General features: G+C 36.4%; 4 protein-coding genes across 7 annotated transcripts; 3 read left to right on the top strand and 1 right to left on the bottom strand.

Moving 5' to 3' along the window:
• Positions 1-914: 914 nt before the first annotated feature.
• LOC111464786 lies at positions 915-7152 on the bottom strand. The gene is made up of 5 exons (XM_023109015.1): positions 5638-7152; positions 4490-5289; positions 2956-4203; positions 1636-1854; positions 915-1292 (listed from the first exon to the last, which is right to left on the bottom strand). The coding sequence occupies exons 1-5, from the start codon at positions 6821-6823 to the stop codon at positions 1242-1244; spliced, it is 3504 nt and encodes a 1167-aa protein (XP_022964783.1). The 5' UTR covers positions 6824-7152; the 3' UTR covers positions 915-1241.
• A 1254-nt stretch (positions 7153-8406) lies between these two features.
• On the top strand, positions 8407-15890 carry LOC111464787 (ATP-dependent zinc metalloprotease FTSH 9, chloroplastic-like). 3 transcript variants are annotated; one of them, XM_023109019.1, is made up of 14 exons: positions 8407-8499; positions 8652-9603; positions 10635-10700; positions 10782-10916; positions 11079-11144; positions 12354-12539; positions 12618-12704; positions 12795-12908; positions 13032-13156; positions 13260-13368; positions 14011-14136; positions 14522-14845; positions 14931-15057; positions 15311-15890. In XM_023109019.1, exons 2-14 carry the CDS (start codon positions 8722-8724, stop codon positions 15448-15450), a joined length of 2487 nt encoding a protein of 828 aa, XP_022964787.1. In that variant the 5' UTR covers positions 8407-8499; positions 8652-8721; the 3' UTR covers positions 15451-15890. The 3 variants fall into 3 exon arrangements, with proteins under 3 accessions (XP_022964787.1, XP_022964788.1, XP_022964786.1); XM_023109020.1 differs by lacking the exon at positions 8407-8499 and having other exon boundaries at positions 8508-9603; positions 14934-15057; XM_023109018.1 differs by lacking the exon at positions 8407-8499 and having other exon boundaries at positions 8508-9603.
• A 1782-nt stretch (positions 15891-17672) lies between these two features.
• Positions 17673-23057, top strand: LOC111464788 (phosphomethylpyrimidine synthase, chloroplastic). 2 transcript variants are annotated; one of them, XR_002714084.1, is made up of 7 exons: positions 17673-17795; positions 18525-18839; positions 18943-19070; positions 19574-20400; positions 21306-21988; positions 22524-22680; positions 22809-23057. XR_002714084.1 is itself a non-coding variant. In XM_023109021.1 (6 exons), the coding sequence occupies exons 2-5, from the start codon at positions 18532-18534 to the stop codon at positions 21984-21986; spliced, it is 1944 nt and encodes a 647-aa protein (XP_022964789.1). In that variant the 5' UTR covers positions 17673-17795; positions 18525-18531; the 3' UTR covers positions 21987-21988; positions 22524-22955. The 2 variants fall into 2 exon arrangements, 1 of the variants encoding a protein (XP_022964789.1); XM_023109021.1 differs by having other exon boundaries at positions 22524-22955.
• A 1093-nt stretch (positions 23058-24150) lies between these two features.
• LOC111464921 (cytochrome P450 86A1-like) lies at positions 24151-25868 on the top strand. The gene has a single exon (XM_023109204.1). The coding sequence runs from the start codon at positions 24227-24229 to the stop codon at positions 25763-25765; it is 1539 nt and encodes a 512-aa protein (XP_022964972.1). The 5' UTR covers positions 24151-24226; the 3' UTR covers positions 25766-25868.
• The last annotated feature ends 975 nt before the right edge of the window (positions 25869-26843 follow it).

The following is a 26843-nucleotide window of genomic DNA, read 5'->3' as shown; positions in this document are numbered from 1 at the left end:
GAAGTATCTTGTTTTGGTTACAGACGCAGCTTGACTAATATAGCCATCAATTTAGTATCTAAACAAGGCATCTTGTTTTGGTTGCTTTTCAACTTTTGACAAAGACTCAAAATTTTCAATTCTGTTAGAATTAAATTTTTGGTGTAGGAATCCACGAATTTAGCATTTCCAACTCATTTTTTCCCATATTCAAAATGTGAATATCACTAGAAGAAAAAATTATCAATTAAATGTTAAAAAAGTTATTTAATTTAAATTTATATTGTTAAAAGTTATATATACTCGATTAAAGTTAAATGAATGGATAAACATTTTACCATTTCCAACTCAATTTAAATTTATTTTTTATTTTTTTACCTGTTTAAGAAATTTTATGACAATGAATCCATAAATTCTTCATTTTTGACCTGATGACTTTTTTTTTTTTTTTTTAATCCATTTTAACATATATCAATTATCAATTATTTTTTAAATTTAGATACTTATTAAACATAAAATTTAAAGGTTATAGATACTTATTAAACATAAAATTGAAACTTTAATTTTTATAAATCAAATAGAACTTAAAAGTTTATGAACTAAATTTATGATCAAACGCTTTAATATGTATTGTTTATTAGAGTCTACCTTTTTAAATAAATAACCTCGAGTACCGCAATTGACTAAAAACATTATTTGTTGTAGAGCTTTGAGCTCGCACACGCTCACACACAAGTTGTATCTCGAAAAGAATAGGTAAAATAAGACTATTTGTAAGATAAGACTGTTTCACCCCGTGGTCGGTAAATAAACACACCCTAGACGACATGAATCTTCTTAGAAAAGCGACGACTCAACCTAATCATTTGAAAATCATCATCAATAGGAGATTTAATAATAATTATCGGACTATTAATTACATTTGATTTTAGTTACAACTAATCAATAACTTCAGTCTTAAAATAACTTCAGTCATAAATGACTACTACAAAATAACAAGCCACCACTCAGGGACAATGAAGAATCTACTGGGCTTTCATGGGCCAAACATGTGGGCTTTTGCAGGCCCATTACATTTGCTCTTAGATTGAAGGGGTCGCCAGTCAAATCTCTGGAGCAACTTTCCATGGCATCATCCTCAACATCAGATTCTTGTTTTCTTTTTTTCTTTTTCTTCTTTTTTTATTTATGAAATTTACAATATATTACCTCCAACAGCTTCCATGTTTTTGTTGGTAATGGGTGTTGGTTCAGTTTCAACTTCAAACTTCTTTGGCTGTGGTTTCTGCTAGAGGGTTAGCTGCTGCTGCTACCTATCGACATATATTATGACATTTACAAATATTTATGATATACCAAGAAATAATAATCATTAGATGAACAATTTATCGAATATAAATACTAATAAGCTTATAGATATCTCTTCTATCCACTGATTTTTTTATCTACTTTTTATGAACGTTCTCAAAATTCAAGTTTCGAAAATAAAAGAAATAGTTTTGGGCTAAGAATTTAAATGATTTTTTTTAAGAAAAATAAAAATCATTGTAAAAAGATGGTGAAAACAGAATTGAGGTCTCGGTTTTATTGTCTGCATTGATATTTAGATTTGAAATTTGAAAGATAATAATATCTGGAGACAAAAGGAAGAATTACCTCTTCTGCGATTTTCACATCAACATTGAGCTCTGAGTTTGGTGAGCTCAAATTCTGATTTGTTTTTTCAAGTTCATGCTTGGCATCCAAGTTGAATTTTTCACCCTTTTGTTCTGAAAGGTCTTTGATGAACTCGTTTTCGACTTCGAAGGAATCAGCAGGCTTATTATCATCCTTCTCCACGGTTTTTGGGTTATTCTCATGGAACACGATGGGATCCTGTTAAAATGAATTAAAAGTCAAAATAAAACATACAAAGAACAATGCAAGTGATTTGTGTTATGTCGAGTCATGGGTGAGTTTGGAGTGGTTATCAGTAAGTTTGAAATGACTTTTACGAGAGACTCATTAAAAATATTTTAAGAAATTTTCATATTGTAATAGCTCAAGCTCATCACTAGCCGGTATTGTCATCTTTGAACTTTCCCTTCCGTACTCCCCCAAAGTTTTAAAACGCGTCGACTAGAGAGAGGTTTCCACACCCTTATAAGAAATGCTTCGTTCACCGCTCCAACCGATGTGGGATCTCACAATCCACCCCCCTTGGGGGGCCAGCGTCTTCACTGGAACACCGCCCGATGCCTGGCTCTGATACCATTTGTAACAACTCAAGCCCACCGCTAGTACATATTGTCCTCTTTAGGTTTTTCTTCTGAGATTCCCCTCAAAGTTTTAAAATGCATCCACTAGGGAGAGATTTCCAAACCCTTATAAGAAATGCTTCATTCCCCCTCAAAGTTTTAAAACGCATCCACTAGGGAGATGTTTCCACACCCTTATAAGGAATACTTCAAGTGACGTGATCCTTGTTTGATTAGATGTCATAAGTGACTTTGCAAATTTTAAGCACCTGTTTCGATGAACATTTCAAGTGCTTACGAAATGTTTTTTAATTACAAAAATAATGTTTTTAAGCACTTACAAAGCTAATCCTTGGGAGTACCTCTAGGACTTTTAGGAGAAGTATGTCATTGATTCTTCCTCTAAAAGTGCTTATTTCACTGAGAATCTCTTGTTTCAAAGCCCAACTTAAATTCATCTCGAGCCATTGTGCATACCACACGAGCATAGCAACCTACCCTTTAGGTTAAAGGTTCAAATCCAGGCCCCACCCTTTCTATTTCTAGAACCACATTTATATAGTTTGGTATTTCTTTGTTCTCCCATCAACTTTCAGATATACTTTTAAAATTTTGGGAAACATTTCAAAAAGTATTTCTAAAAATGAAAAGTAATTTTATAAGCAGAAGTGTAGTAATCATAAAACTAAAATCTAGAAATTCAGAACAACAGAGAAATTTATTATGTTCGAGACCAAACCTGCGATAAGGAAACCTTGTCCATATGGACTTGTTTTTCCATTGAAGACTCTGGAGATAATCCTGCTGTGGTATCAAGAAGTTCTCTTTCAGTGACCGAGTCTTGCTCCACTGTTGATTTCATGACATCGTTAGGCTTCTGAAATTCACTTTGCACAGCATTTACTTGATTCTGTGATGCATCAGAGACTATTTCAAGAGGCACTCCTCCATCATTAACCAAGTCGTCCTCCATAGTTGATTTCAAGGTATCTTTAGAACTCTGGAATTCAATTTCCACAGCATTTAGTTGATTCTTATTGTCTTGTTTCAACTCCAATGGTACTTCAATCTTTCTTGGCTCTACAAAAGCTTCATTAGACTTCTGAAATTCACTTTGTACATCGCTTACTTGATTTTCTGAAGCGCTAGAACACATTATGTCGTTGAAAGCAAAAGGCACTCCTCCATAAGTGACCGAGTCGTCCTCTACAGGCAATTTCAAGGAATTTTTAGAACTTTGTAATTCAGCTTCCACGGCATTTGGTTGATTCTTATTGTCTTCAATGAATTCCAATTGTTCTTCAACCTTTCTTGGCTCTACAAGATCTTCAATAGACTTCTGAAATTCACTTTGTGGATTTTCTGAAGTGTTTATGTCATTGAAAGCAAGAGGCACTCCTCCATAAGTGACCGAGTCGTCCTCTACAGGCAATTTCAAGGAATTTTTAGAACACTGTAATTCAGCTTCCATGACATTCGGTTCATTCTTATTGTCGTGAATAAACTCAAATTGTTCTTCAACCTTTCTTGGCTCTACAACATCTCCAATGCCAGTAATTTGATCTGTGTTTTTACTTCCTTCTTCTGAATGTTCATGAGCCCGGCCAAGATCTCCACTGCCAGTAATTTGATCCTTGCTTTTGATTTCTTCTTCTAGATGTTTATGAGCACAGCCTAGATCTCCATTCCCAGTAATTTGATCCATATCTTTGTTTCCTTCTTCTGAATGTTCATGGTGCAAGTGGGCTTGACATCCAGAAGAATCCTCTGAACCAACATTAAAAGAATTGCTAGAATTTCGGTCAGTCTCCTCCAAAGATCCTGTTCTATTTCCATCGTCCTCTTGTTTGACCAATATCTCCAATCCATCGTCTACCTCTTCACTGGTTTTTGCCACGTTTTCCAAGTTCACTAGAGCTTCTGGATTTATTTGGTCAGCAACGCAACTTATCGCTTCTTCATCATCATCTGTGGGAAAAGACAATTCCTGCAACAAAGTGAATCAGCAGTATGTTGTAATCATGAACGGAGACCAAGGAGCATATGTTTTATAAGTTTGTAATTTCTTTCGGAACGTATGTAAAGTAGATACACATTGCAGTTACAATTCAAACAATTTCAGTGAAATATCTGCATAAAATTCATTTGTTCCTTTTGGTTACTTTTGTTGGGTATGTCAAATTCATGGTTAGCAGACCTCAAATCAATCAAAATTGCATGAAGATAGAGACAGACCTCAAATCAATCAAAATTGCATGAAGATAGAGACTGACCTCAGGCATTTGAGGGACAACTTGAGAAGGATGATCCACCAGCTCCTCGGCCATTGGACTTTTAATAGTTTTAGGGGACGATGCTTCTTTGACACTCAATGCCTTTACTTTTTCCTCCTGTACACCCGATACAATCTCATTAAACCGCACCTCCATCAACTGACCCAAGTCATCTTGTTCACCTCCAAAACTTGCCTCCTTTTCAATCTCCCAGTCAGGGTTCAACGATTCTCCATCAGTATTGTTCCCATCCACAGTCGGAGGGGAGCCAATTTCAGAGACCTCTACTTGCATGTCAGAAGCAATGGAGTAAGTTGGAGTGTGACACACCACTTTATCTGGATAGGGAAAACGCTCCTCCATTTTGTTCTTATCAAATGCCATGGGGCTAAACTCACAGAGCGTCTCCTTTATTAATTTGCTCTTTAGTACTCTGCAGTTCAAGTTTTTGTTCACTGCACTGCTCAATGTTGACTCAGTGCTTTTTGAAACTACTCTGACATCATCACAGATCAAATCTTCGGGTTTGTCCAATGAAGATGAATGACTTGATTGGCTATTACCGTCTTGCATCAGTTCTGGTTCCATTTCAAGTTCACTCTCGGAATCTGGCGGAATCTCCTTCTCTTGATCGCTTTCAAGCTCCATTGAATTAGCATCTCTGGTTTGTGTTGAATCTTCAGTTTGAATGCTTCTGGTTTCTATATCAGTAGGGTCTTTTTCACGGCGGGGGACTTGATCGCTTTTAAATAATAGCTGTTCAATTAGCCAATCGTGCTCGCCTTTATCTGCAATCGAAACTAAAACAAACAGGAAATGTAAGGGTGGGGGCTTCTAAAAACTTGAACAATATTCGAAAGAAACAATTCATAAGTTTATACCCAACAGGAAATGTTCAAAAACCAGAATAGAACAATTCAGAGACCAAAATGAAATAACAAAAAAAAAAAAAATTCATAGAACCAAATTGTAACAAAAAAAAGTCACAGGAATCAGAATACAATTTAACTTATATTTTCTTTTCGTACAATACAACAAAAAAAAAAAAAAAAAAATCATTCGTTAATACTTATAGTTCGTAAACAGTTAGTAATGAAATAAGAAGATGCAGAAAAAACAAAAAGTGAAAGGAGAATTAATTATATTACTTGAAGGTCTTCGATATCTGGGGTGGTATCCCAGTCCCCCAATTTCTTCTGGGTAAGCGAGTCCAAAACAAAAGCTCTCGTGTCTGCAGAATGCTAATTCCTTTTGGTGGGCTGCTGTGAATTCCTGTTGAAAACTATCCGCCATAAGATTTGGCTTCTCTTCATGTGGATCATATGGAAGATCGAAAGGATTTCTGGTTGGCAACAAAATAGAAGGAGCAGAACCAGGCCATGACACGCCTTCCATCTCTCTACAACCATCTACCAAATTGAGCAGACCATTCCTTGTAGCGATAATTTTGGGAATTTGACCTGGAGGAAAAATGTCGACTGTTAGAGCAGTTTCTTCATTTTTTCGTCTGTACAACTTTCTGGCTCTTCTCCTCGCAATAAGGCTCTCCAATCTTCTGTTCCTTTCAATCTCTGAAAGCCCAAGATCCATCAAATTCTTCTGATCATCTTCTGTCCACTCCACAGCTTTATTCCTATTCTCTCGAGCCTCCTCTTCATCCTCATCCTCTGGATCTTCCGAGCTTTCATTCTTCGTCTCATCGCCACCGCTATCAGATTTATTAGCCTGGGAGCTTAAGCCATCACAAGCTACGACATCAGGTTTTACTTCTAACTCCGAGCCTAAAATCGGTTCTTCTTTATTGGAAACTTCAATATCTTCCTCAACTGACGTACAATGACCAGATTTATTATTTACAGAGTCAATAGATTGTGTTTCTTTCACCTCGATCAATGATTTCGAGTTATCGGATTCAGCCGACAGATCCGTGCTTCCTCCGGAAGCATTGATTGTAGCTTCTGGTCTCCATGCTTCACTCTTTTCTTTGAATCGTTGTCGCCGACTGGTTGCATTTCGTAAGTAGGCGCTACGATTTCTAGTAATTGTGGTCGTCGACAGTTTGGAGACCTCTATTTTTTTATCTTCTACTTTCTCAACTCGAATTGTGGACTTTCTAGAAGTCCGAAAGGCCAGGAGAATTCCAATTAAGCCAATAAATGGCGAAGTGTAAAACATCAAACTAAGAACAGACGGCAGAAAAATGTACAAGATGAAGAGACACAACAATGTACCGGCCATATAAGGACGCTTCTGTACAAATCTATGACTAACCCTAAGGGACAGATGAACAATTCTACAAACGCATAATTTGATATCTTCTGCATCGATTCCCATTTCTGTTCAATACAATAAGATCTGATCTAAGCTAAATCACAAGAGAGACCAAAGAATCTGAATAATCGATCAGAAAAGATAAGAGTCCTCGAGACAACGGAGGTCAATGACGATGCAGAAAAATGGGCGAAACTGAAAATTGGAATGATCTTCTTCGTCAAGAGAAGAACTTACGATAAAATTACGAGTTGGAAGATTGATAGAAGCATTTCCGAATCGCTGCATCTTCATTCTTCGTTCTTCATTTTTAGAAAATGTTTCGATTGGCGATGAGCAGAGAAGAGAGATCCTCAATTTCAGGGCCCTATCTTTTGAATGTTGTAAGACAAAATAGCAAACAGGTAGCCGAAGGAAGGCGCGCATTTTGATATCCTGTTTTTTCTCTTTATCCACCTTCCAATGATTAGTTTAAAATTCAGTTAAATTGTAAATTTATTCCTATAATTTATATAAATATTTTTTATTTCATTTTATAATTTTATGTTCAATTCTTTTTTTTTATCTATTTTATCTTTAAATTAAAAAAAAAAACTTTATTAGGTCTTTAAATCTTAACAAATATTAACATATCTTCTAATAAAAAGTAAATAGCATATAATTAGGCATAAATTTTAAATTTAAATTTAATATAATACTTTATTTTTTAATATATTAATCACATATGAGATAAAATTAAAATATATAAAATATATTTATAAGGTCTGATTTATCTTTATATTTTGGTTAAATCTTATAAATCATTTTGATAACGAAAGTTATGAATCAGAGTATCAAAAATTTACTATAATGTAAAAATGGGAGAATTAATTATCGATCTTTAAAACGGTGATTGACGTCTTGTCTAATTATGTGATTGACGTCTCGTTTTGATATTTAATTTTGGCTAAATTCACGCTCATTAATATAATGTGATTAAACCTCTTTAATGATGTTTTTTTTTTACCTGTACTTGAAAAAATACACGTATTTTCTCCTATTTTTTCACTTCGCCTAATACGGTAACCCAACATATCTTTCAAAATAATAATAATAAAAATAAATTCATAAATTTACGGATTGGTCTCTAAATTTTTTTTCATTAAATTTATTTTATAACTTTTTATATTTTAAATTTTATAATAATTAAGTATAAATTTTAATAAGTAACCATTTAATCCATATAATTTAAAATTTATGATGAATTATTTTTATCATGGTAAATCAATAAAATACTTAATTTTGATAGTTTTTTTCCGGATAAGAATTAATAGTTAAATTATTAATATTAAATTTATAGACAAAATTATTATATATTTAAACCTATACAAATATTAATTATTACAAACTATGAATTAAGCAAACAAAAAAAAATCGAATAAAGACGTAAATATTAGAGTACACTTTAATTGAGACCATAAAAAAATTGACGAGGGAGAAACGACATAATTTGCCAATAATATCTTCTCCCTTGATATACACGTGTCGTGCTACCATAAGTCAGAATACAATACTTCCCATGAAACGCATAGCAGAGGATAGAAACAAAACTTTTTTTTTTAATATAATTCTTTTGTTTTTATATATTTACAAGAAGCCCCCATAAAGGCGGGGCCACGGATAAGGCTACCAAGTTGAAGGCGTAAAAATGAAGCCAACGGCCTAGTATCCCTACCCAACTTCATCCGACAGTCCAGATTGTAAGTTGAATTTTTCCTTCACATTTCCCCGCCTTTTCCCTCTCTTCTCTCTCTCTCTAGAGCAGCAATTTTCATACTCGAAATTTTTGTTCCAGGTGCACTGCTCACATCCATAGATTTTTTTTTTGGATTTTTGGTTTTTGTTTGTGTAGATGATAATGGGAAAGATACTTAGTTCGATTTGGAGATTTTGATTTTGATTTCGGTTTCTGGAGGTTCGAAATGACATCGGTAGAGTCTTTAAGTCCGGTAATTCGAACCAGGTTTCATCTCGATTCGAATTGTAATCTTCGTTGTTGGAATGGATTGGGGGTTCTTCGTTATAAATCTAGGGTGTATCACCAGAATTCAAACCGTTTTGTTCCGAATTCGGTGCCCTTGCCCTCTGTAAAGTTATATAGATTAGGGCCTTCAAAAAATTCGGATAGATTTAACATTTGGGGAGGTTTCGCGGGAAAATTCGGATCTAGGAATATCAAGATATGTGCAAATGATAGGGATAGTGATTCCACAGGTGGTTCAGGGGAGAAAAGTGAAGCTAAACCAAGCGAAACTCAGGGGGTGAGTAAGAACACAACGGATTCTGGTTCTTCGTCAAACCGGAGGAAGGAGAAGCACAGAAAAGGAGGAGGTTGGTGGTGGTCTAAAGGTGGAAAATGGCGGTGGCAGCCTATAGTTCAGGCCCAAGAGATTGGAGTTTTGCTTCTACAGCTTGGAATTTTAGTTTTCGTTATGCGGTTGGTTCGCCCCGGGATTCCATTACCAGGCTCTGAGCCTAGGACAACGACGACATTCGTAAGCGTTCCATACAGTGACTTCTTAAGCAAGATCAACAGTAATAATGTACAGAAGGTGGAAGTGGATGGTGTGAACATCATGTTTAAGTTGAAGTCTGAACCAGGGACTCAGGAAAGTGAAATCATTAGTGGAAGCAAGCTGCAGGAATCAGACTCATTGATAAGAAGTGTTAATCCGACTAAAAGAATCGTTTATACGACTACCAGGCCAAGTGATATTAAAACTCCTTATGATAAGATGTTTGAAAATGCAGTGGAATTTGGGTCACCGGATAAGCGGTCGAATGGATTCTTGAACTCTGCTCTGGTGAGCTTCAATTATTGTGTTACTATATCTTTCTATTACTATTTGGGCATTTATTGTTGAGGATGGTTGGGAGGGAGTCCCACGTTGGCCAATTTAAAGGATGATCAAGAGTTTATAAGCAAGGAATACATCTCCATTGGTATGAGGTCTTTTGGGGAAGCCCAAAGCAAGCCATGAGAGCTTATGCTCAAAGTGGACAATATCATACCATTGCGGAGAGTCATGATTCCTAACATGGTATCAGAGCCATACCTTTAATTTAGCCATGTCAATAAAATCCTCAAGTGTCGAACAAAGAAATTAATAGTCTCGAAGGTTTAGTCAAGAGTGACTCTTGTGTCGAACAAAGGGTGTACTTTGTTCGAGAGCTCCAGAGAAAGGAGTCAAACCTCGATTAAGGGGAGGCTGTTCGAGGGCTACTAGACCTTAGGGGAGGCTCTATGGTGTACTTTGTTCGAAGGGAGGATTGTTGAGGATTGTTGGGAGGGAGTCCCACGTTAGCTAATTTAGAGGATGCTCATGGGTTTATAAGCAAGGAATACATCTCCATTGGTATGAGGCCTTTTGGGGCAAGCAAAGCAAAGCCATGAGAGCTTATGCTCAAAGTGGACAATATCATACCATTGTGGAAAGTCATGATTCTTAACATTTATTTCATGTTCAATGCATCTAATATTGTTAAAAAAAACAATGTCCAAATTCTAGTTCTAGCTTGATGAGAGCGGAGTGATTACTATTTCGCTAGGAGGACGAACAAATGGATTGATTGGCTTTTAAATGTCTGTTGGAGCTCTTGTTGTGTTTGTTTTAAACTTACATGTAACTAATAACTTTCATAAACGATCTATATATCTTCATAATTATACAAAAGCATGTTCTTACCATGTCATAATTAAAGAAAGGAATAGGAACATTGAAGAGCAAGAATTCGACTTTAACTTTATTCTTTTACTTCTGCTATGTTCTTGAACTATACCATTTATTTCAAAGTTTTAAAGTTGCAAAACATATACTTGTTTTGTGATTTCCAGATAGCTTTGTTCTATGTTGTAGTGCTTGCTGGGCTTCTCCATCGGTTTCCAGTAAACTTTTCACAGGTATGAGATGGCAAGCTTCTTTTTGTTGCATCTTGAGAAACGTACTCTCTTTTTTCTGATCAGGTGCCTGCTTGTATTTAGCATACAGCTGGTCAAATTAGGAACCGTAAGTCTCGGGGTTCTGGTGGGTCAAAAATCTCTGAACAAGTTGAATCAATAACTTTTGCTGATGTAGCTGGTGTTGATGAGGCTAAAGAGGAGCTTGAAGAAATCGTGGTATGTTAGACATAGATTTAGTTCTTTTCGTGTAGCAATTATGTCATTAGTACCATTGATAGTCTTTTGAAGATTTCTCATTTATTTCACTTTTGAAGATTTCTCATTTATTTGGGAAATAGTGTTTATATGGTAATAATGTAATATAAATATGCTTCACAGGAATTTTTAAGGAGTCCAGATAGGTATATTCGACTTGGTGCTCGGCCTCCTAGAGGTGTCCTTCTGGTGAGTTTTAATGGAAGAATACTCAGGACTATCAAGGGTCCAACTGGAAGAACTGTGTGTATGCGTAATCCATTTTTACATTAAAATTTCAGATTTTTTACCTTTTCTTTTCAATGAAGTTATTATATTATAAGTTATACCCATTGTTGGTTGGTCCAATGGTCTAAAATGCAACTATAAATCCATTTCTTTTAGGTATGGGTTCAAACTATGGAAGCAACCTAATTAGGAAGTCAAATTTCTTACAAGTTGTTTATTTGGGAGTTGTATATTTAGGTGGTTATCTCTTGAGATTGTTCAATATGCATGTAAGCTAGGTTAGCTAGTATAGGCCTTTAAAATTATAAAATAAAAGAATAAATCAAGTTGTTTGGTTAATGTGCAAATTGAATATTGCAGTTTCTCTTGCAAGTTTGATAATAAAACTCGGTAACGTAGAAGTTTTCGTTGGAGTTTTTTTGTTGACATTTGAAGTGATTTTTGAGTTGCCCATCGGTCGTGCGATTCATTATTTCTACTCTAGAATTTTATGAAGGTTTGGCTTTGACATTTATACTCATTTTTTCTTTTACAAATTGGACCAAAGAAGTCAACTTATAGTTAGCACTCTATGCATTTCTATAACATTATGCATTGTTGATGTTTCATATGCCCTCATTGTTGATGTTTTTTACCCAAATTAAACAGAAATTCTTCCTCTGTTTGAAAAAGGTTGACGCTTTTTAGAAGTTCATATATGTTTTATCTAAATATCCATTTCATGGTTGGGGTCCAAGTCCATGTATTTGTAACACTATCTACACACTTGCATGTACTTATTTATGGCATTCATAATATCCTTTAGCTTTTAAACCCAATAAGGTGAAATTTGGTGGGAAGTATTTGACTAATCAAAATCCCTGTTGAGCTCTTCTACACAGAATTATCGAGCCGTTCAATTTTCATTCCCCTACTGGTCTTCTTCTCCTATCGATATGTCAGTCGTATTAGAATAGAATGATTTGCTAGTTGGGCTAGGTGTCTATTCGTCTGTATATGAGTATATTACAGCTTATATTCATGTTTAATGGTATATTTGGAAACGATTATATGGGCTAGATGTTGCAGACTGGTAAACACCATCCCTGCTGGTGGATTGCTTCCCTACATTCCTCTGCGAATTTAGAGGGGTTCTGGTGTATGAAATTTTTTTTTTTTTTTATTGTACAGGTGGGTCTTCCGGGGACAGGTAAGACTCTTTTGGCAAAGGCAGTCGCTGGCGAAGCTGAAGTACCCTTTATAAGTTGTTCTGCTAGTGAATTTGTAGAACTATATGTTGGCATGGGTGCCTCTCGTGTGAGAGATCTCTTTGCACGAGCGAAGAAAGAGGCACCATCAATCATCTTTATTGATGAGGTTAGAACACAATGATAGTAACTATTGAAAAGCTAGTGGAATCTTTAAAATTCTTAATGTCGAACCCCCATCTTGTAGATCGATGCTGTAGCAAAAAGTCGTGATGGTAAATTCCGTATTGTCAGTAATGACGAGAGGGAGCAGACCTTGAATCAGTTGCTTACTGTAGGTTTCCATGCGTGAGTCTTCAGCTTCCAATATATATTATGTTAGCTAATTAGCAATAAGTTCAATGATTTTTAAATTGCTTCGCAGGAGATGGATGGGTTTGACAGCAACGCTGCTGTAATTGTTCTTGGTGCTACCAATCGATCAGATATTTTAGACCCTGCTCTTCGCCGACCTGGAAGATTTGATCGTGTTGTTATGGTTTGTGACCTTTATTACGGTTCTGCTACTTGCCCAAGTTGAATGATGATAAAGTTAATCTAAGCTTTGTCTTCTTTTTTTTGTTTGTTTTTGGTCGTCTCCACTATTTGTTTAACATTCTAGGTGGAAACACCCGACAGAACTGGAAGGGAAGCAATTTTGAAAGTACATGTTACCAAGAAAGATCTCCCCCTTGCGGATGATGTCAACCTCTTTGATATTGCTTCTATGACCACAGGCTTTACAGGGTATTTTGTATTCTGTTTCCATCATTTTATGAGACGTGTTTCTAGTTCTTGAATCTTAGTTCTTTGTGGTCTGATGGGATGATTTAAATTGGACTGGATGCAGGGCAGATCTTGCAAACCTGGTTAATGAAGCTGCTCTTTTGGCTGGAAGACAAAGCAAAAATGTTGTGGAAAAAGAAGATTTTATTCAAGCAGTGGAGAGATCGATAGCTGTAAATCTCTCTTCCTCTCACACACACGCCATACAAACACACACTCACAGGCACCTGCCCCAAAAGAAAAACAAGGAAAGGAATCCCTTAAAGAAGGGCAATGGTAGCAATCTCGGAGATAATCAACTTTTTAAAGACAATAACTGTAGAGCTAATTAGCTGATTTTTTTTTGCAAATTTGCAATTCTGCGCAGCATCTTTTTTGAAGGGACTGAGTCGCGGACTAAAAAGGGACTGAGCCTTTGGATCCTACCTTTTATTGGTCTCACTCTATTTTCATTACGAAGATATATCACGTCAGGATCCATACGTCTTACCAAAAAATCCTTTCTTCTTCCAACTTTTTGATCTTCCCATTCATTACCCACGGGTCTCCTTCCTTTTCCTTTTAGGGCCTACCCGAGAGAGAATTTCAGTGTTTCTTGGTATCCAGTTTATTTCGAACATCTCATTTTTTCAGTAAATTCTCTATTTTATAGATGGACGGAGTAATAATATCAGTCTGATGAGTTGATATGATTGACTAAAAGAGAATTCGGGGAGGGATCCTCTTGATTGAAGGACGCAGTGCCTTGTTTGCATTTGGATGGGATTTTTAATTTGGATATTTTAAAAGAAACTGAAGGAAATTGTTTGTTGCAGGGCATAGAGAAGAAGACTGCCAAATTGCAAGGAAGTGAGAAGACTGTAGTTGCACGACATGAGGCTGGTCATGCAGTTGTAGGCACAGCTGTTGCAAATCTTATACCTGGTCAGCCACGTGTGGAGGTAAAAATAGAAATATTCTGGTGCACGACATGATGTTCGTTTTCTAGCTCTAGTGCAGATTAACCTTGAATTTGTCTATCTTACTACTGAAGATTCTTTTAAGATGTTGTCTTTCCTGAGTGTTTTTTTGCCATCAAATTCAAGATATATTTGATCATTAGTGCTAATTTTGGATTGTCTTGCTAGTAGGAAAACTTGGCTCTAGACCAAGCAATTCCTGCTATTTTGACTAATTGATTTGACTTGTTCCTTATGTGGAAGTGGTGTTATTGATTTGTTTGGTACTAACGCTCTACTCTCACTTTAGTAGTTTATGAGGTTGATTATATTGTGAATGTTGTGCGAGCATGAAATATTAAATCATTTCGTGGATTTTTTAAATCAGAAATTGAGCATACTACCAAGGTCAGGCGGGGCACTTGGGTTTACCTATATTCCTCCAACAAATGAAGATAGATATTTGCTCTTCATTGATGAGTTGCGTGGCCGTTTGGTTACGCTTTTGGGAGGACGTGCAGCAGAAGAAGTAGCCTTTTCTGGTCGTATTTCAACAGGCGCACTCGACGATATCAAACGAGCAACTGACATGGCATACAAAGCAGTGGCTGAGTATGGTCTGAACCAAACAATAGGCCCTGTGTCCATGGCAACGCTTGCTGGTGGTGGGATAGATGAGTCTGGAGGAGCTGCTCCTTGGGGAAGGGATCAGGTTCTTATTTTTATACAATTTCTTTCTTATATTTAATTCATTGTATATGTTTCTATGTTGTCCATATTAATTATAATATATGTAGCAGGGACATCTTGTTGATCTTGTTCAAAGAGAGGTTAAAGCATTGCTACAATCTGCTCTCGAGATCGCGCTTTCAGTCGTGCGTGCAAACCCAGCTGTCTTGGAAGGGCTGGGCGCCCATTTAGAAGGTTATCTATCCTCTATCCTTGGAATGAGAATATTGCCCAAGTGTCCTGATTTCCTTTTTTGTTTCGGTTTTTCGTGAATTTTGATAGAGATAGAAACAAAAGGATGGTCTAGGTAGCAACTTGAACTAGAAACAAAGATGATCATTTGTCGTCCCTCGTTCGATATAAAAAGATAGTCAAAGAAATCCTTATCTATCTCGAAACTAGAGATGAAGATTTCATATTCGTTTCTGATTTATGTTTTCTCATCTAGAAAAAGAAAAAGTAGAAGGTGAAGAACTGCAAGAGTGGTTGAGAATGGTTGTTGCACCAAAGGAACTGACAATCTTCGTAAGAGGCAATCAAGAATCTCTTCTCCCAGTACAGTCAGTGAACTCAGCCCCAGCTTCATAGCCCCACCAAAGGAATTGACAATTTTGGCGCATTCTTTATAAGAAAGATAGCTGCTGGTTGGATACACAACGTCGGCTGCTACTGCCAAAGGCACCTCATTTTGATATCAACTGTGAATGTTCTCAATCAGGTATGCATTGGCCACAGTTTTAAGAGTATCCAGCTTCATATTTGTAATTTATTACCCAGCTGAACACACACACTATTAGTGTACTGTAAATATATAGCGTTTCCAGAAGTTACAAGTGTATGAAGTCATCTGGGTCATTTTACTTCCACACTGAAAGGCTATCAGCCATTCATCGTTCAATAAGCGTTTCTGCATTTTCTATATTCATAGCCTAGCGAAGGTAGAAATGCATGAAGTCTTGTTGGTCATGTTACTTCAACTCCCATACTACTAGCCATTCATTATCCATCAGGAATTTGTGCATTTTCAATATTGACTTCTTTTGATCATAAACTGTCTTCGGTTCTCTTTTTCCTTTTAAGTTTTCGGGCTTTGTTTCAATAATACTCTTAAATTTTTAAAAAGTTTCATTAGTATCCCTAAAACGACCATAAATAATCTATGAGATGTTGATATGATAGACGATTTTCATCCATATATTAATGGTAAGATTCTTTTATTTTTATTTTAGAAAGGTAAATAGTGATAGATGTTTGTTAAAAATTTTATGGATATTTTTTAAATATAGTATTAACATGAATTTATTTCTGAATTTAAAAAAATGTTGAATGATATTAATAAAACTTTTTAAAGTTGAATAGTATTTTAAATACTATTAAAAGTTTATGCGTATTTTTAAATAAGGTAAAAACAGCTTTCATCGAATTGTAAAGATATGTCGTAAAATTTAAAGGTATTATTGAAACTTTTAAAAATTTATGGGTATTTTTCGGATAATATATGGGTCATTTTAATGGCATCATTCAACAGGTATTTTCTAGACTTCTGTTGATCATGACCTGCAGCTATCTCTTCCACATAAATGTGAGGGTGGTGATATTATGGAAGCTTAGCTAATATCAATGTTGCTGTCTCAGAAAAAATAAACAGCTTTTGAGGGACCATAATGCAAAAATTCACCATGAATTGATTAAAATTTCAATGGGAAACAAAATTCCCGAGATTCCAACAACGTTTGTTCTTTATACGACTTAATCAATTATTACTTTCGTTCCATTTGCATGGCTGGAAGAATTGTCTACTACATTAGGCTTCTTAAGTCTCGTTTGATAATGTGAGATCCCACATCGGTTGAATAAGGAAATGAAGAATTCCAAGTGTTAAAAACCTCTTCCTTCCTGACAGACACATTTTAAAATCTTGAGACTAACGACGATACGTAACGGGTCAAACTAAACAATATCTGCTAGCAGTGAGCTTGAACGGTTACAAATGATATTAGAGCCAGACACCGGACTAAATGTCAGCGTTCTCACTGATCCCCAAAGAAAATCAAATATTAAATTATCATACTCTAAATTTGTTCTACCAAAGGAAAAAAAAAATATAGTTTTTCAATTTTAGAGACCAAAAATTAATTCTATCAATATTCAAAAGAGTGAAATTAATATAATTAAAAAAAAAAAAGTTGTTCATTAACTAAGAAATATAAAATACAAAATTCCAAATAGAAAAATAATATAAAATATTAGTTTTATTTATTTATTTAAATTTATGTCTAATAAATTTCAAATATATTAAACGTTTTTAATAATTAATGAATTTGTTAGATAGAAATTAAATTAAATTTATTTTTACTTAGAATAGGACCAAAAATTGTTATTATGTTAAAAAAATTAACAGCACAAAATTATAATTTCAAAGATTTATTAGTCAATCTATTTATGATTTTAGTGAATTTATTAAACAAACTTTTTTAAAAATTCAGAGAATCCATTTAGTCCACAATTAAAAAAATTATAAAAAAGAGTCAACAGTTTAATTTTTTAGTTTGAATATTCTATATAATATAGGAAAAATGTAATTAAGAGTAATAAAAAAAAAAGAAAAAAAAAAGATATTTGTGGCATTATTATTATTATTATTATTATTATTATTATTTTAGATTTTTCTGATAGAGATGTGTTTGGATATTAAAGTAAAAAAAGAAAGAAGAGATATTTCGATTGTCAGAGTGTCAGAAATATCTAAACCCGGAGCTTATGCCACGTCGGCATCACTTTCATTACCTTTTCTGGAGTACGAATTGAACACTCATCCTTCCCTCTGCTCCCATATATATAATCCCAACTCTCTCCCAGTCTCTGTATTATCTTCGGTCTCTGCTTAAAGCCGCGTGTTTAACAGATAAGACTCAACTCTCAAGCTTTCCTCGGTAGGTTCATCCAAAAACCCTACATCTTTTCCATTTGGCCTTCTTAATTTTCATATTTCTATGGCTTAATTCATTGGAAGTACATTGTATGCACCGCTTTGTGTTTCGAATCGATATTCTGTTATCATTCTTGAGTTTTCTTCGATCAGATTGCTTTGTTATTGTCTTTGAACTGCTGTTTTCGTTTGATGATTTTATTTCCGCTCGAGTTTTCGTTGTTCCGCCTTAATGATGGAGTTGTGTTTTTGATCGGCGATTGAACTGAATGTTCTGTATCATTTAAAGATTTTGTTATTTTCTGAGCGTTTCGTGTAGTATCTGCTTTCATCGGCGTTGCTTTTTCTTCCACCTGTTACTTGAATGTTAGATTGACCTGTTCATTGAACTGGATTCTCGTCATGCTTTTTGTTTTTCTCATTTCGTTGCTTCTTGTAGCTTAAGATTTTCTATGATTGATCAACTGGATTCTACTGGAAATCTTGGATTGAAACGTTCATTGAGCTGTATGTAGATGATGCTTTTTGTACTTTCGTAGCTCGTTCTGCTTCATGGAGTCTGATTTTGAACGATATATTAAGATATTTAAGATGTTTTGTTTTTTCTTTCTTGTTTTGGTCTGATGGAGTCTGATTTTGAACAACATATTATGATATTTATGAAGCTCTTTGTGTCAAATTCTGACAATCATTTTTAAAGATCAAGAAACTTTTTTCTTTTCCTTCAACCTAGATCAAAGATGGCGTCAGTTCATGCTACCATAACACCAGCTGTTGGTAAGAGTGGGAACCATTCTTACCCTACGAAATCACTAAATACTGCCTTCTTGCCTGGGTTTGACGTGGTTGGACGTGTTTCTGGTGCATGCAAGAACTCATACCCTTCATCTATTACCTTAACTCCTAGAGCCACTTTAACCTCTGAACCCATGGAAAACAGTACAGTGAAAGCCAAAAACAATAAACATACAGTTGATCCTTCATCTCCCGACTTTCTGCCGCTTCCTTCATTTGAACAATGTTTCCCAAAAAGCACAAAAGAACACAAGTGAGTGAATTCATTGGAGTATCATAGTTTTTGTAATTGTTGCAAAACTAAATAGATGAATATCTTACATTTGACAATTATTGATGCATAATTTGTTATGCAGGGAAGTTGTTCACGAAGAAACTGGGCATGTGCTCAAAGTACCCTTTCGTCGGGTTCATCTATCTGGTGATGAACCAAACTTTGACAATTATGACACTAGTGGTCCTCAAAACATCAGCCCGCGTACTGGTAAGATGATCAGCATTTGACAGTTCCTTGAAAAGACTCATTTTTGCTATTTTGTGTTGTAGCACATGTTGGGTTTGTTTGTCATTTCTTAATTCTTCATGAACGTATATTTTTTTACTCAAAATATAAATTTTGTGTAAACTTTTTGGAGTCGGACTTTGTAGCTATAATTTATTTATTTACTTTTATGTAGTGAACGGAGTTCTTCTATTTGGATAGACATGTCTGTTATTTTAAGTCTGTTGCATAAGAGTTCTATTTTTTCCCTAAACATCAGATGCCAACTAGTGCTATCTGGCTCCATAGAGACATAAATGGTGGCAAGTACTATTGCCTTCTATGAGGGAAACTAAGTCCTTCGATATTTCGTTACTTTTTTTTTTGTAATCCAATTTCTATACATGTTGCTTTCTGACTTTTTTTTTTTTTTTGGCTATGCTGGTATACTTGTTACCTATGTCTTCCGATTTACATTGTTTCTGACAATCAGTAATGTTATATAGGATTGCCTAAACTTCGGAAGGACTGGGTCGATAGGAGGGACAAATTAGGTGCACCAAGATACACACAGATGTATTATGCCAAGCAAGGAATCATTACTGAGGAAATGTTGTTTTGTGCCACTCGTGAGAAGCTGGATCCGGAGTTTGTGAGGTCAGAGGTTGCTCGCGGGCGGGCAATCATCCCTTCCAACAAGAAACATTTGGAGTTGGAGCCCATGATTGTGGGTAGAAAATTCTTGGTGAAAGTAAATGCAAATATTGGAAACTCTGCTGTTGCAAGTTCTATTGAAGAAGAAGTTTATAAAGTCCAATGGGCGACCATGTGGGGAGCTGATACTGTCATGGACCTCTCTACCGGTCGTCACATACATGAAACTCGTGAGTGGATATTGCGTAACTCAGCCGTACCAGTAGGAACCGTTCCCGTATATCAGGCACTTGAAAAAGTGAATGGAATAGCTGAAAACCTCACGTGGGAGATTTTCAGGGAAACACTGATTGAACAAGCTGAGCAGGGTGTAGACTATTTTACTATTCATGCCGGGGTCTTACTTCGATACATCCCTCTAACAGCAAAAAGAATGACAGGAATTGTATCACGTGGTGGATCTATTCATGCAAAGTGGTGTTTGGCCCATCATAAAGAAAACTTTGCTTACGAACACTGGGACGACATACTTGACATCTGTAATCAGTACGATATATCTCTATCGATTGGTGACGGGCTGAGACCTGGTTCAATTTATGATGCCAACGACACTGCTCAATTTGCAGAGCTCTTAACTCAGGGCGAACTGACTCGTAGAGCATGGGAAAAAGATGTGCAGGTTGTGAATAATCTTCTCTCTTGCTTACATACATACATATGCTCACAATCACACCTATGTTATTCTTATGCATTAAAGAGGAAACCTATTTACTCCTAGTTATATGCATTTGAAAGAACATCTCATAGTTATAACTTCTGTTTAGAACCACGCAAGGCTGCATGTTCAAACATTTGGTGCTAATTGTCATGAATTTAGGAAACTCTCAAAAGCAATTATTTGTTGAGGATTATTGAAAGGAGGAGTCCACGTCAGCTAATTAAGAGGTTAATCATGAGTTTATAAGTAAGGAATACATCTCCATTGGTATAAGGCCTTTTGGGGAAGCTAGATGCAAAGCCATAAGAGCTTATGCTCAAAGTTGACAATATTATACCTTTGTAGAGGGTCGTGATTCTTAACAAGGTATCAGAGCTATGCCCTTAACTTAGCCATATCAATAAAATCCTCAAATGTTGAACAAAGAAGTTGGAACCCTCGAAAGTGTGGTCAAAAGTTGACTCAAGTGTCGAATAAAGGGTGTACTTTGTTCGAGGGCTCCATAGAAAGGAGTCGAGCCTCGATTAAGGGGAAGCTGTTCGAGGGCTACATAGGCCTCAAAGGAGGTTCTATGGTGTACTTTGTTCGAGGGGGAGTTGTTGAGGATTCTTGAAAGGAGGAGTCCCACATCGACTAATTAAGAGGTAGATCATAGGTTTATAAGTAAAGAATACATCTCCATTGGTATGAGGCCTTTTGGATAAGCCAAAAACAAAGTCATGAGAGCTTGTGCTCAAAATGGACAATATCATACTATTGTGGAAAGTCGTGATTGCTGACATTATTATCTGCTATTTTCATTTTAGGTACTAGGAAATGATGTATCTTCCGTGTTACTAACTAGTGGTTGCATATTTGAGTTTCAGATAATGAATGAAGGACCTGGACACGTTCCGATGCATAAGATCCCTGAAAACATGCAAAAACAGCTCGAGTGGTGTAATGAAGCTCCGTTCTACACTCTCGGTCCTTTAACTACGGATGTAGCTCCTGGCTATGACCACATTACCTCTGCCATTGGTGCTGCCAATATTGGGGCTCTTGGCACGGCTCTTCTCTGTTATGTTACACCGAAAGAGCACCTAGGATTGCCAAATCGTGATGATGTGAAGGCTGGAGTAATAGCATATAAGATAGCTGCTCATGCAGCTGATCTAGCCAAAGGTCACCCACATGCTCAATCATGGGATGATGCACTGAGCAAGGCGAGATTCGAGTTCCGATGGATGGATCAATTTGCTTTGTCATTGGACCCTATGACTGCCATGTCCTTCCATGATGAAACCTTGCCATCAGAAGGTGCCAAGGTGGCTCACTTCTGTTCCATGTGTGGACCTAAGTTCTGCTCCATGAAGATAACCGAGGATGTGCGGAAGTATGCTGAAGAACACGGGTACGGGAGTGCAGAGGAAGCTCTGAAGCAAGGGATGGATGCTATGAGTGCTGAGTTCTTGGCTGCAAAGAAAACCGTTAGTGGTGAACAACATGGTGAAACTGGTGGAGAAATCTACTTGCCTGCAAGCTACATGGACTCCCTGAAGAGGTGAAGGTTAGTAATCACTAAACTTTTGGCCTTTTGATTTTACTCCTTGGTTGAAAGGATTTGGTACCACGCGTTCTCATATTGGTTCTTTAAGGGTGAGCTTTCACATCGGTTGAAGAGGGGAACGAAACATTCCTTATAAGGGGTGGAAACCTATTCGTAGCAAACGTGTTTTAAAACCATGAGGCTTCCAGCAATACATAATAGGCCATAGCGAACAATATATTCTAGCAGTGGGCTTGACTGTTACAAATGGTATCAGAGTCGGTCACTGGGCGGTGTGCCAGCAAGGACGCTAGCTCCCAAGGGGGGGTGAATTGTGAGATCTTACATCGGTTGGAGAGGGGATGAAGCATTCCTTATAAGGGCGTGGAAACCTCTTCCTAGCAGACACGTTTTAAAACCGTGAGGCTGACGATGATACGTAACAGGTCAAAGCAAACAATATCATCTAGCGGTGGGGTTGAGCTCTTACAAAGAGACTCATATATATGAATGAGTTAATTCCTTTTGTTGGTTCTTACGGTATACTAATATGCAGGACTGCTCACGAAGAAGAGGGTTGGAAGTGCAGGAGACTCGGCATCGATGATTGGATGACCAAAACTGAAATTAAATACTCGCTCGAGTCTCCAGCTTCAGGCCATGGAAGAGTACAAAGTTTAGCTTGTTCATTCCCTTTCACAGGCTGTATTTAAGTTCGTCTGCTTTGTTTCTCTATCTATTGGAACTAAGAAAAAGTTGTTACTTTGCTTTATGTTTTGACCTTGTCCTTTTCATCATATTAACTTAAGAAATGCACCGGGGGTGCCTCGACCAAGTGTAGCTCCTCGTCCGGGGCTAACTGGTCAGGCTGAGATAGTCCCTTTGAACCTGAACAGGATAATGCCTGCGTAGGGAGCGTGCTTTTCTGTTTTTTGTTTGTGTTTGCATACAGAAACAACGCCTCTACGCTGCTCGTGACTATTGTTTTGGTCGACGATCCATCGAGCGTACATTCATATTGGCCTTCACTTAACCTGATCAAAACCGTAATTAATTTTTATACACCAATGATAGAAAATTATTGTTACTATTTATTTTATCTCAAGGTATATCATTAAAACCATAATTAATTTTTATACACCAATTATATGATCACTTAAATAATATCATGTCACATTTGTATTTCGGTTTTTACATATTAGTTGTCGTATGATTTCCATCTCTAAGAAATGAAACATCTAAGATTAATATTTAACATTTCATTATTTAAAAAATGGTTCCATTTAAAAATTCATCTAATATTTTAACAAAGTTTCTAAACTGAACCAATAAAGACAGAAATGATGTCTTTTTTAAGAAGTTTCCCAATTTAGCTAGAACTTTTGTTGAGTCAAATCAATTGGTAGAGTCCATTTTTGTTTTTTTATGTAATTTCTATTTTACAGTTTCATCTTTTTTTTTTTTTTTTACAGTTTACTGTTTTTATTATGTTGTTTTTGGGCAAATGCATTGGAAGAGGAAACCCTAATTTCCCATGGCAGTTGGACCAAATCTAACCACCCAAAACCCTCTTTCTTTGTAATTAACCTTAAGCTTTTCTAGGTGTATCCATTGCCTTTTTTTAGTAGGTGGAAGAACATTTTGTTCACTTCTTCTCTAAAAACCTTACATCATTGCCCTACTTCATAAATTACTCGTGCCTATTTATGAATTTAACGGGCCCATGTCGTTGATCCATGTTCTACTAGCGGTAAGGGCAATTTCAAATATGTATATATATACACGCATCGTTTCATAAACACTAAAATAATTTATAAAATGACTTTCTCATAGGAATATACATGCTTTACAATAACTATAGGATATAAATTCAAGATACTTTTATAGTTTCTCTTTCATACATTTAACAGTGTAAAACTATCCGTCACATAATAAATAATTATTTTTAAAGAATTTCTAATTTGTCATACACTTATTTATGTTTGTACTGTGTAAACCCTAAACCCGACCCCAAATATTCTTGAACTAAAAGAAAATTTATTTAAAAAAAAAAAAACAAACTTGCTTATGAGTACTAAAGAAAATAATACTAATGGATGAGTTTCCGTGTGCATGTCAATATTATTACCAATTCCAAAACCTTTTCTTTTTCAATTTTCCCAACAACTCTTCCTAAACTTTTTTCCCCAATTTTTTTTTCACTTTATAAATCCACTATTTTTCCCTCTTCCCTCACTAATTCCTTGCTCCTTCGCATCAATGGCCAACGACGTCGTTTTCCCCTTCCCCACTTTTTTTCTCTCTCTCTTTCTCACCTATTTGATTTGGTTTTATTTCCTCGCCCGTAAGCTCACCGGTCCAAGAGTATGGCCGGTCATCGGCAGTCTACCGGCTCTTTTCTCGAACCGGCAGAGACTCCATGACTGGATGGCCGGGAACCTCCGCGACACAGGCGCCGCTGCCACGTACCAAACCTGCACAGTGGCGGTTCCATTCATTGCTAAAAAGCAAGGATTTTACACTGTCACGTGCCACCCGAGAAACATCGAGCACGTGCTGCGAACCCGGTTCGAAAATTACCCTAAAGGACCGGACTGGCAAGCGGCTTTTCACGATTTACTGGGACAGGGGATTTTCAACAGCGACGGCGAAATTTGGCTGATTCAGCGGAAAACGGCGGCGCTGGAGTTCACGACGAGGACGCTCCGGCAGGCGATGGATCGGTGGGTTAATCGGACGATAAGGACGCGACTGTGGTGCATTTTGGACAAGGCGGCGGAGTATAAGACGGCGGTGGATTTGCAGGATTTGTTGCTCCGGTTGACTTTTGATAATATTTGTGGGCTGACTTTTGGGAAAGATCCTGAAACTCTGTCGCCGGAATTGCCTACAAACTCCTTCGCTTTGGCCTTTGACACCGCCACTGAGGCCACTCTCCAGCGCCTTCTTTACCCTGGTCTTATATGGAGGTTCGAGAAGCTTCTGGGGATTGGAATGGAAAGAAGGTTGAAGAAGTGTCTGAAAGTGGTAGAAGAATACATAAACGACGCCGTTGCAGCCCGTAAAGAATCTCCCTCAGACGACTTATTATCACGCTTCATGAAGAAGCGCGACGACGACCGCTTCTCCGCCACCGTGCTCCACCGCATCGCATTAAACTTCGTCCTCGCCGGTCGGGACACCTCCTCCGTCGCTCTCACCTGGTTCTTTTGGCTCGTAATGAACCACCCACACGTAGAGGAAAAAATCCTCACCGAAATCTCAACGGTCCTCCGTCAAACACGTGGCGACGATATGCGCCGTTGGATCGAAGAGCCGTTGGTGTTCGACGAGGCCGACAAATTGGTGTACTTAAAAGCCGCATTGGCTGAAACGCTTCGTCTATACCCGTCCGTACCACAGGATTTCAAATATGTCGTGGCTGATGACGTGTTGCCAGATGGCACTTTTGTGCCGGCCGGTTCGACTGTGACGTATTCGATTTATTCGGTCGGGAGAATGAACAGCATTTGGGGGGAGGATTGTGAGGAATTTAAACCGGACCGGTGGTTATCGCCGGCTGGAGACCGGTTCGAGGGGCAGAAGGATGTGTATAAGTTTGTGGCGTTTAATGCTGGACCGAGGACTTGTTTGGGGAAGGATTTGGCTTATTTGCAGATGAAGTCCGTCGCCTCTGCCGTACTTCTCCGGTACCGGCTGGCGCCAGTTCCCGGTCACCGGGTGGAACAAAAGATGTCTCTCACTCTTTTTATGAAGAATGGGCTTCGTGTTTATTTGCATCCCCGCCGGCTCGGCTAGGAGAGGGGTGTTTTCGTCATTTCGATATTTGAATTTGTCTGTTTTTCTGAATTATATTTGCTTTTGACAGTGCACGGTAAAAAAAAATCGGTTCAGTTCTTTTTAATACTGCACAGGGTAAATTCGTCATTTCTTTCGTAATCATGAGGATATAATTGTCAATGTGTTCGTCCTTCTTTTTTTTTTTTTTTTTTTTATATATATATACGTAAATTGTTGGTGGTTAAATTGGGGAGTGCAAGTGTTTGAAATTGTTGTATTTGGTGAATTGGTGGATCTTCCATACATAAATTTACATTAAAGCCAAATTATATTATGTGGACGAAAATCCATTGTTTCTTTTTAATTTTATGTATTTCTAAATTAATTATTTATGTATTATTTTTATTTATACTTTCACTTCTTTGCACTGTAATTCTAAATGAATTGGTTAAAGAAATGAACGAAAAATTTAAGGCTAAATTAATAAAAATATCTTCAAATTTTACCGTTAATTTTTTTTAATAATATTTTTAAACTTAAAAAAAATCAATATCATTATAATTAGTTTTGGATGCTAAAACAGTTAACACTTGGTTTCAAAAATATCTTTGAATTTTCAAATGTTTGGACTTTCAATAATATCTTTGCACTCTTTTAGACACTTCAAAATCACCTTTAAACTATTTTAAAAAGTACATTTGTGGTTAGTACCTCATTTTAAAAATACTCATAAACTTTCAAAAATAATATATGAAGTTTAAATATGAAGTTCAAAAACAATTTTCGTCCATATATTGATGGATTTTTTTTTTTTTACAATGATAATAGGTGTTAATGCTATTCTTTAAATGGGGTATTTTTGAACTTTTTTAACAAAGTAAAAGGGTATTAATGAATTTTTTTTTTAAGTTCAAAGAGTGTTTAAACAAATTATCATTAAACTCAATCAAAACTAATTTTTTTTTTAGATTTTTTTTTTGTTGAAAGTTTAAAAATATTATTTTTTAGATTTTTTTTGTTAAAAGTTTAAAAATATTATTGAAACTTTTGAAAATTTAGGGTATAAGAGTGTCTCAAAGTTTTTTTTTTTTTTTTT

Source organism: Cucurbita moschata, unplaced genomic scaffold (assembly GCF_002738365.1).
Source record: "Cucurbita moschata cultivar Rifu unplaced genomic scaffold, Cmos_1.0 Cmo_Scf00031, whole genome shotgun sequence".
NCBI classification, from domain to species: Eukaryota; Viridiplantae; Streptophyta; class Magnoliopsida; order Cucurbitales; family Cucurbitaceae; genus Cucurbita; species Cucurbita moschata.
Note: the sequence above shows the minus strand (reverse complement) of the source record. Positions and strands in the feature narration are given on the sequence as shown.

Coding starts and splice junctions, on each gene's coding strand:
- LOC111464786 (XM_023109015.1), bottom strand. CDS start 6,823: ATGGGAATCGATGCAGAAGATATCAAATTATGCGTTTGTAGAATTGTT. Junction 1,855..2,955: donor ACAAGGTTTCCTTATCGCAG/GTTTGGTCTCGA, acceptor TCATTTTAACAG/GATCCCATCGTGTTCCATGA. Junction 1,293..1,635: donor ATGTGAAAATCGCAGAAGAG/GTAATTCTTCCT, acceptor ATATGTCGATAG/GTAGCAGCAGCAGCTAACCC.
- LOC111464787 (XM_023109019.1), top strand. CDS start 8,722: ATGACATCGGTAGAGTCTTTAAGTCCGGTAATTCGAACCAGGTTTCAT. Junction 10,701..10,781: donor TTCCAGTAAACTTTTCACAG/GTATGAGATGGC, acceptor GCTTGTATTTAG/CATACAGCTGGTCAAATTAG. Junction 10,917..11,078: donor AGGAGCTTGAAGAAATCGTG/GTATGTTAGACA, acceptor TATGCTTCACAG/GAATTTTTAAGGAGTCCAGA.
- LOC111464921 (XM_023109204.1), top strand. CDS start 24,227: ATGGCCAACGACGTCGTTTTCCCCTTCCCCACTTTTTTTCTCTCTCTC.
- LOC111464788 (XM_023109021.1), top strand. CDS start 18,532: ATGGCGTCAGTTCATGCTACCATAACACCAGCTGTTGGTAAGAGTGGG. Junction 18,840..18,942: donor AAAAGCACAAAAGAACACAA/GTGAGTGAATTC, acceptor TTTGTTATGCAG/GGAAGTTGTTCACGAAGAAA. Junction 19,071..19,573: donor AAACATCAGCCCGCGTACTG/GTAAGATGATCA, acceptor AATGTTATATAG/GATTGCCTAAACTTCGGAAG.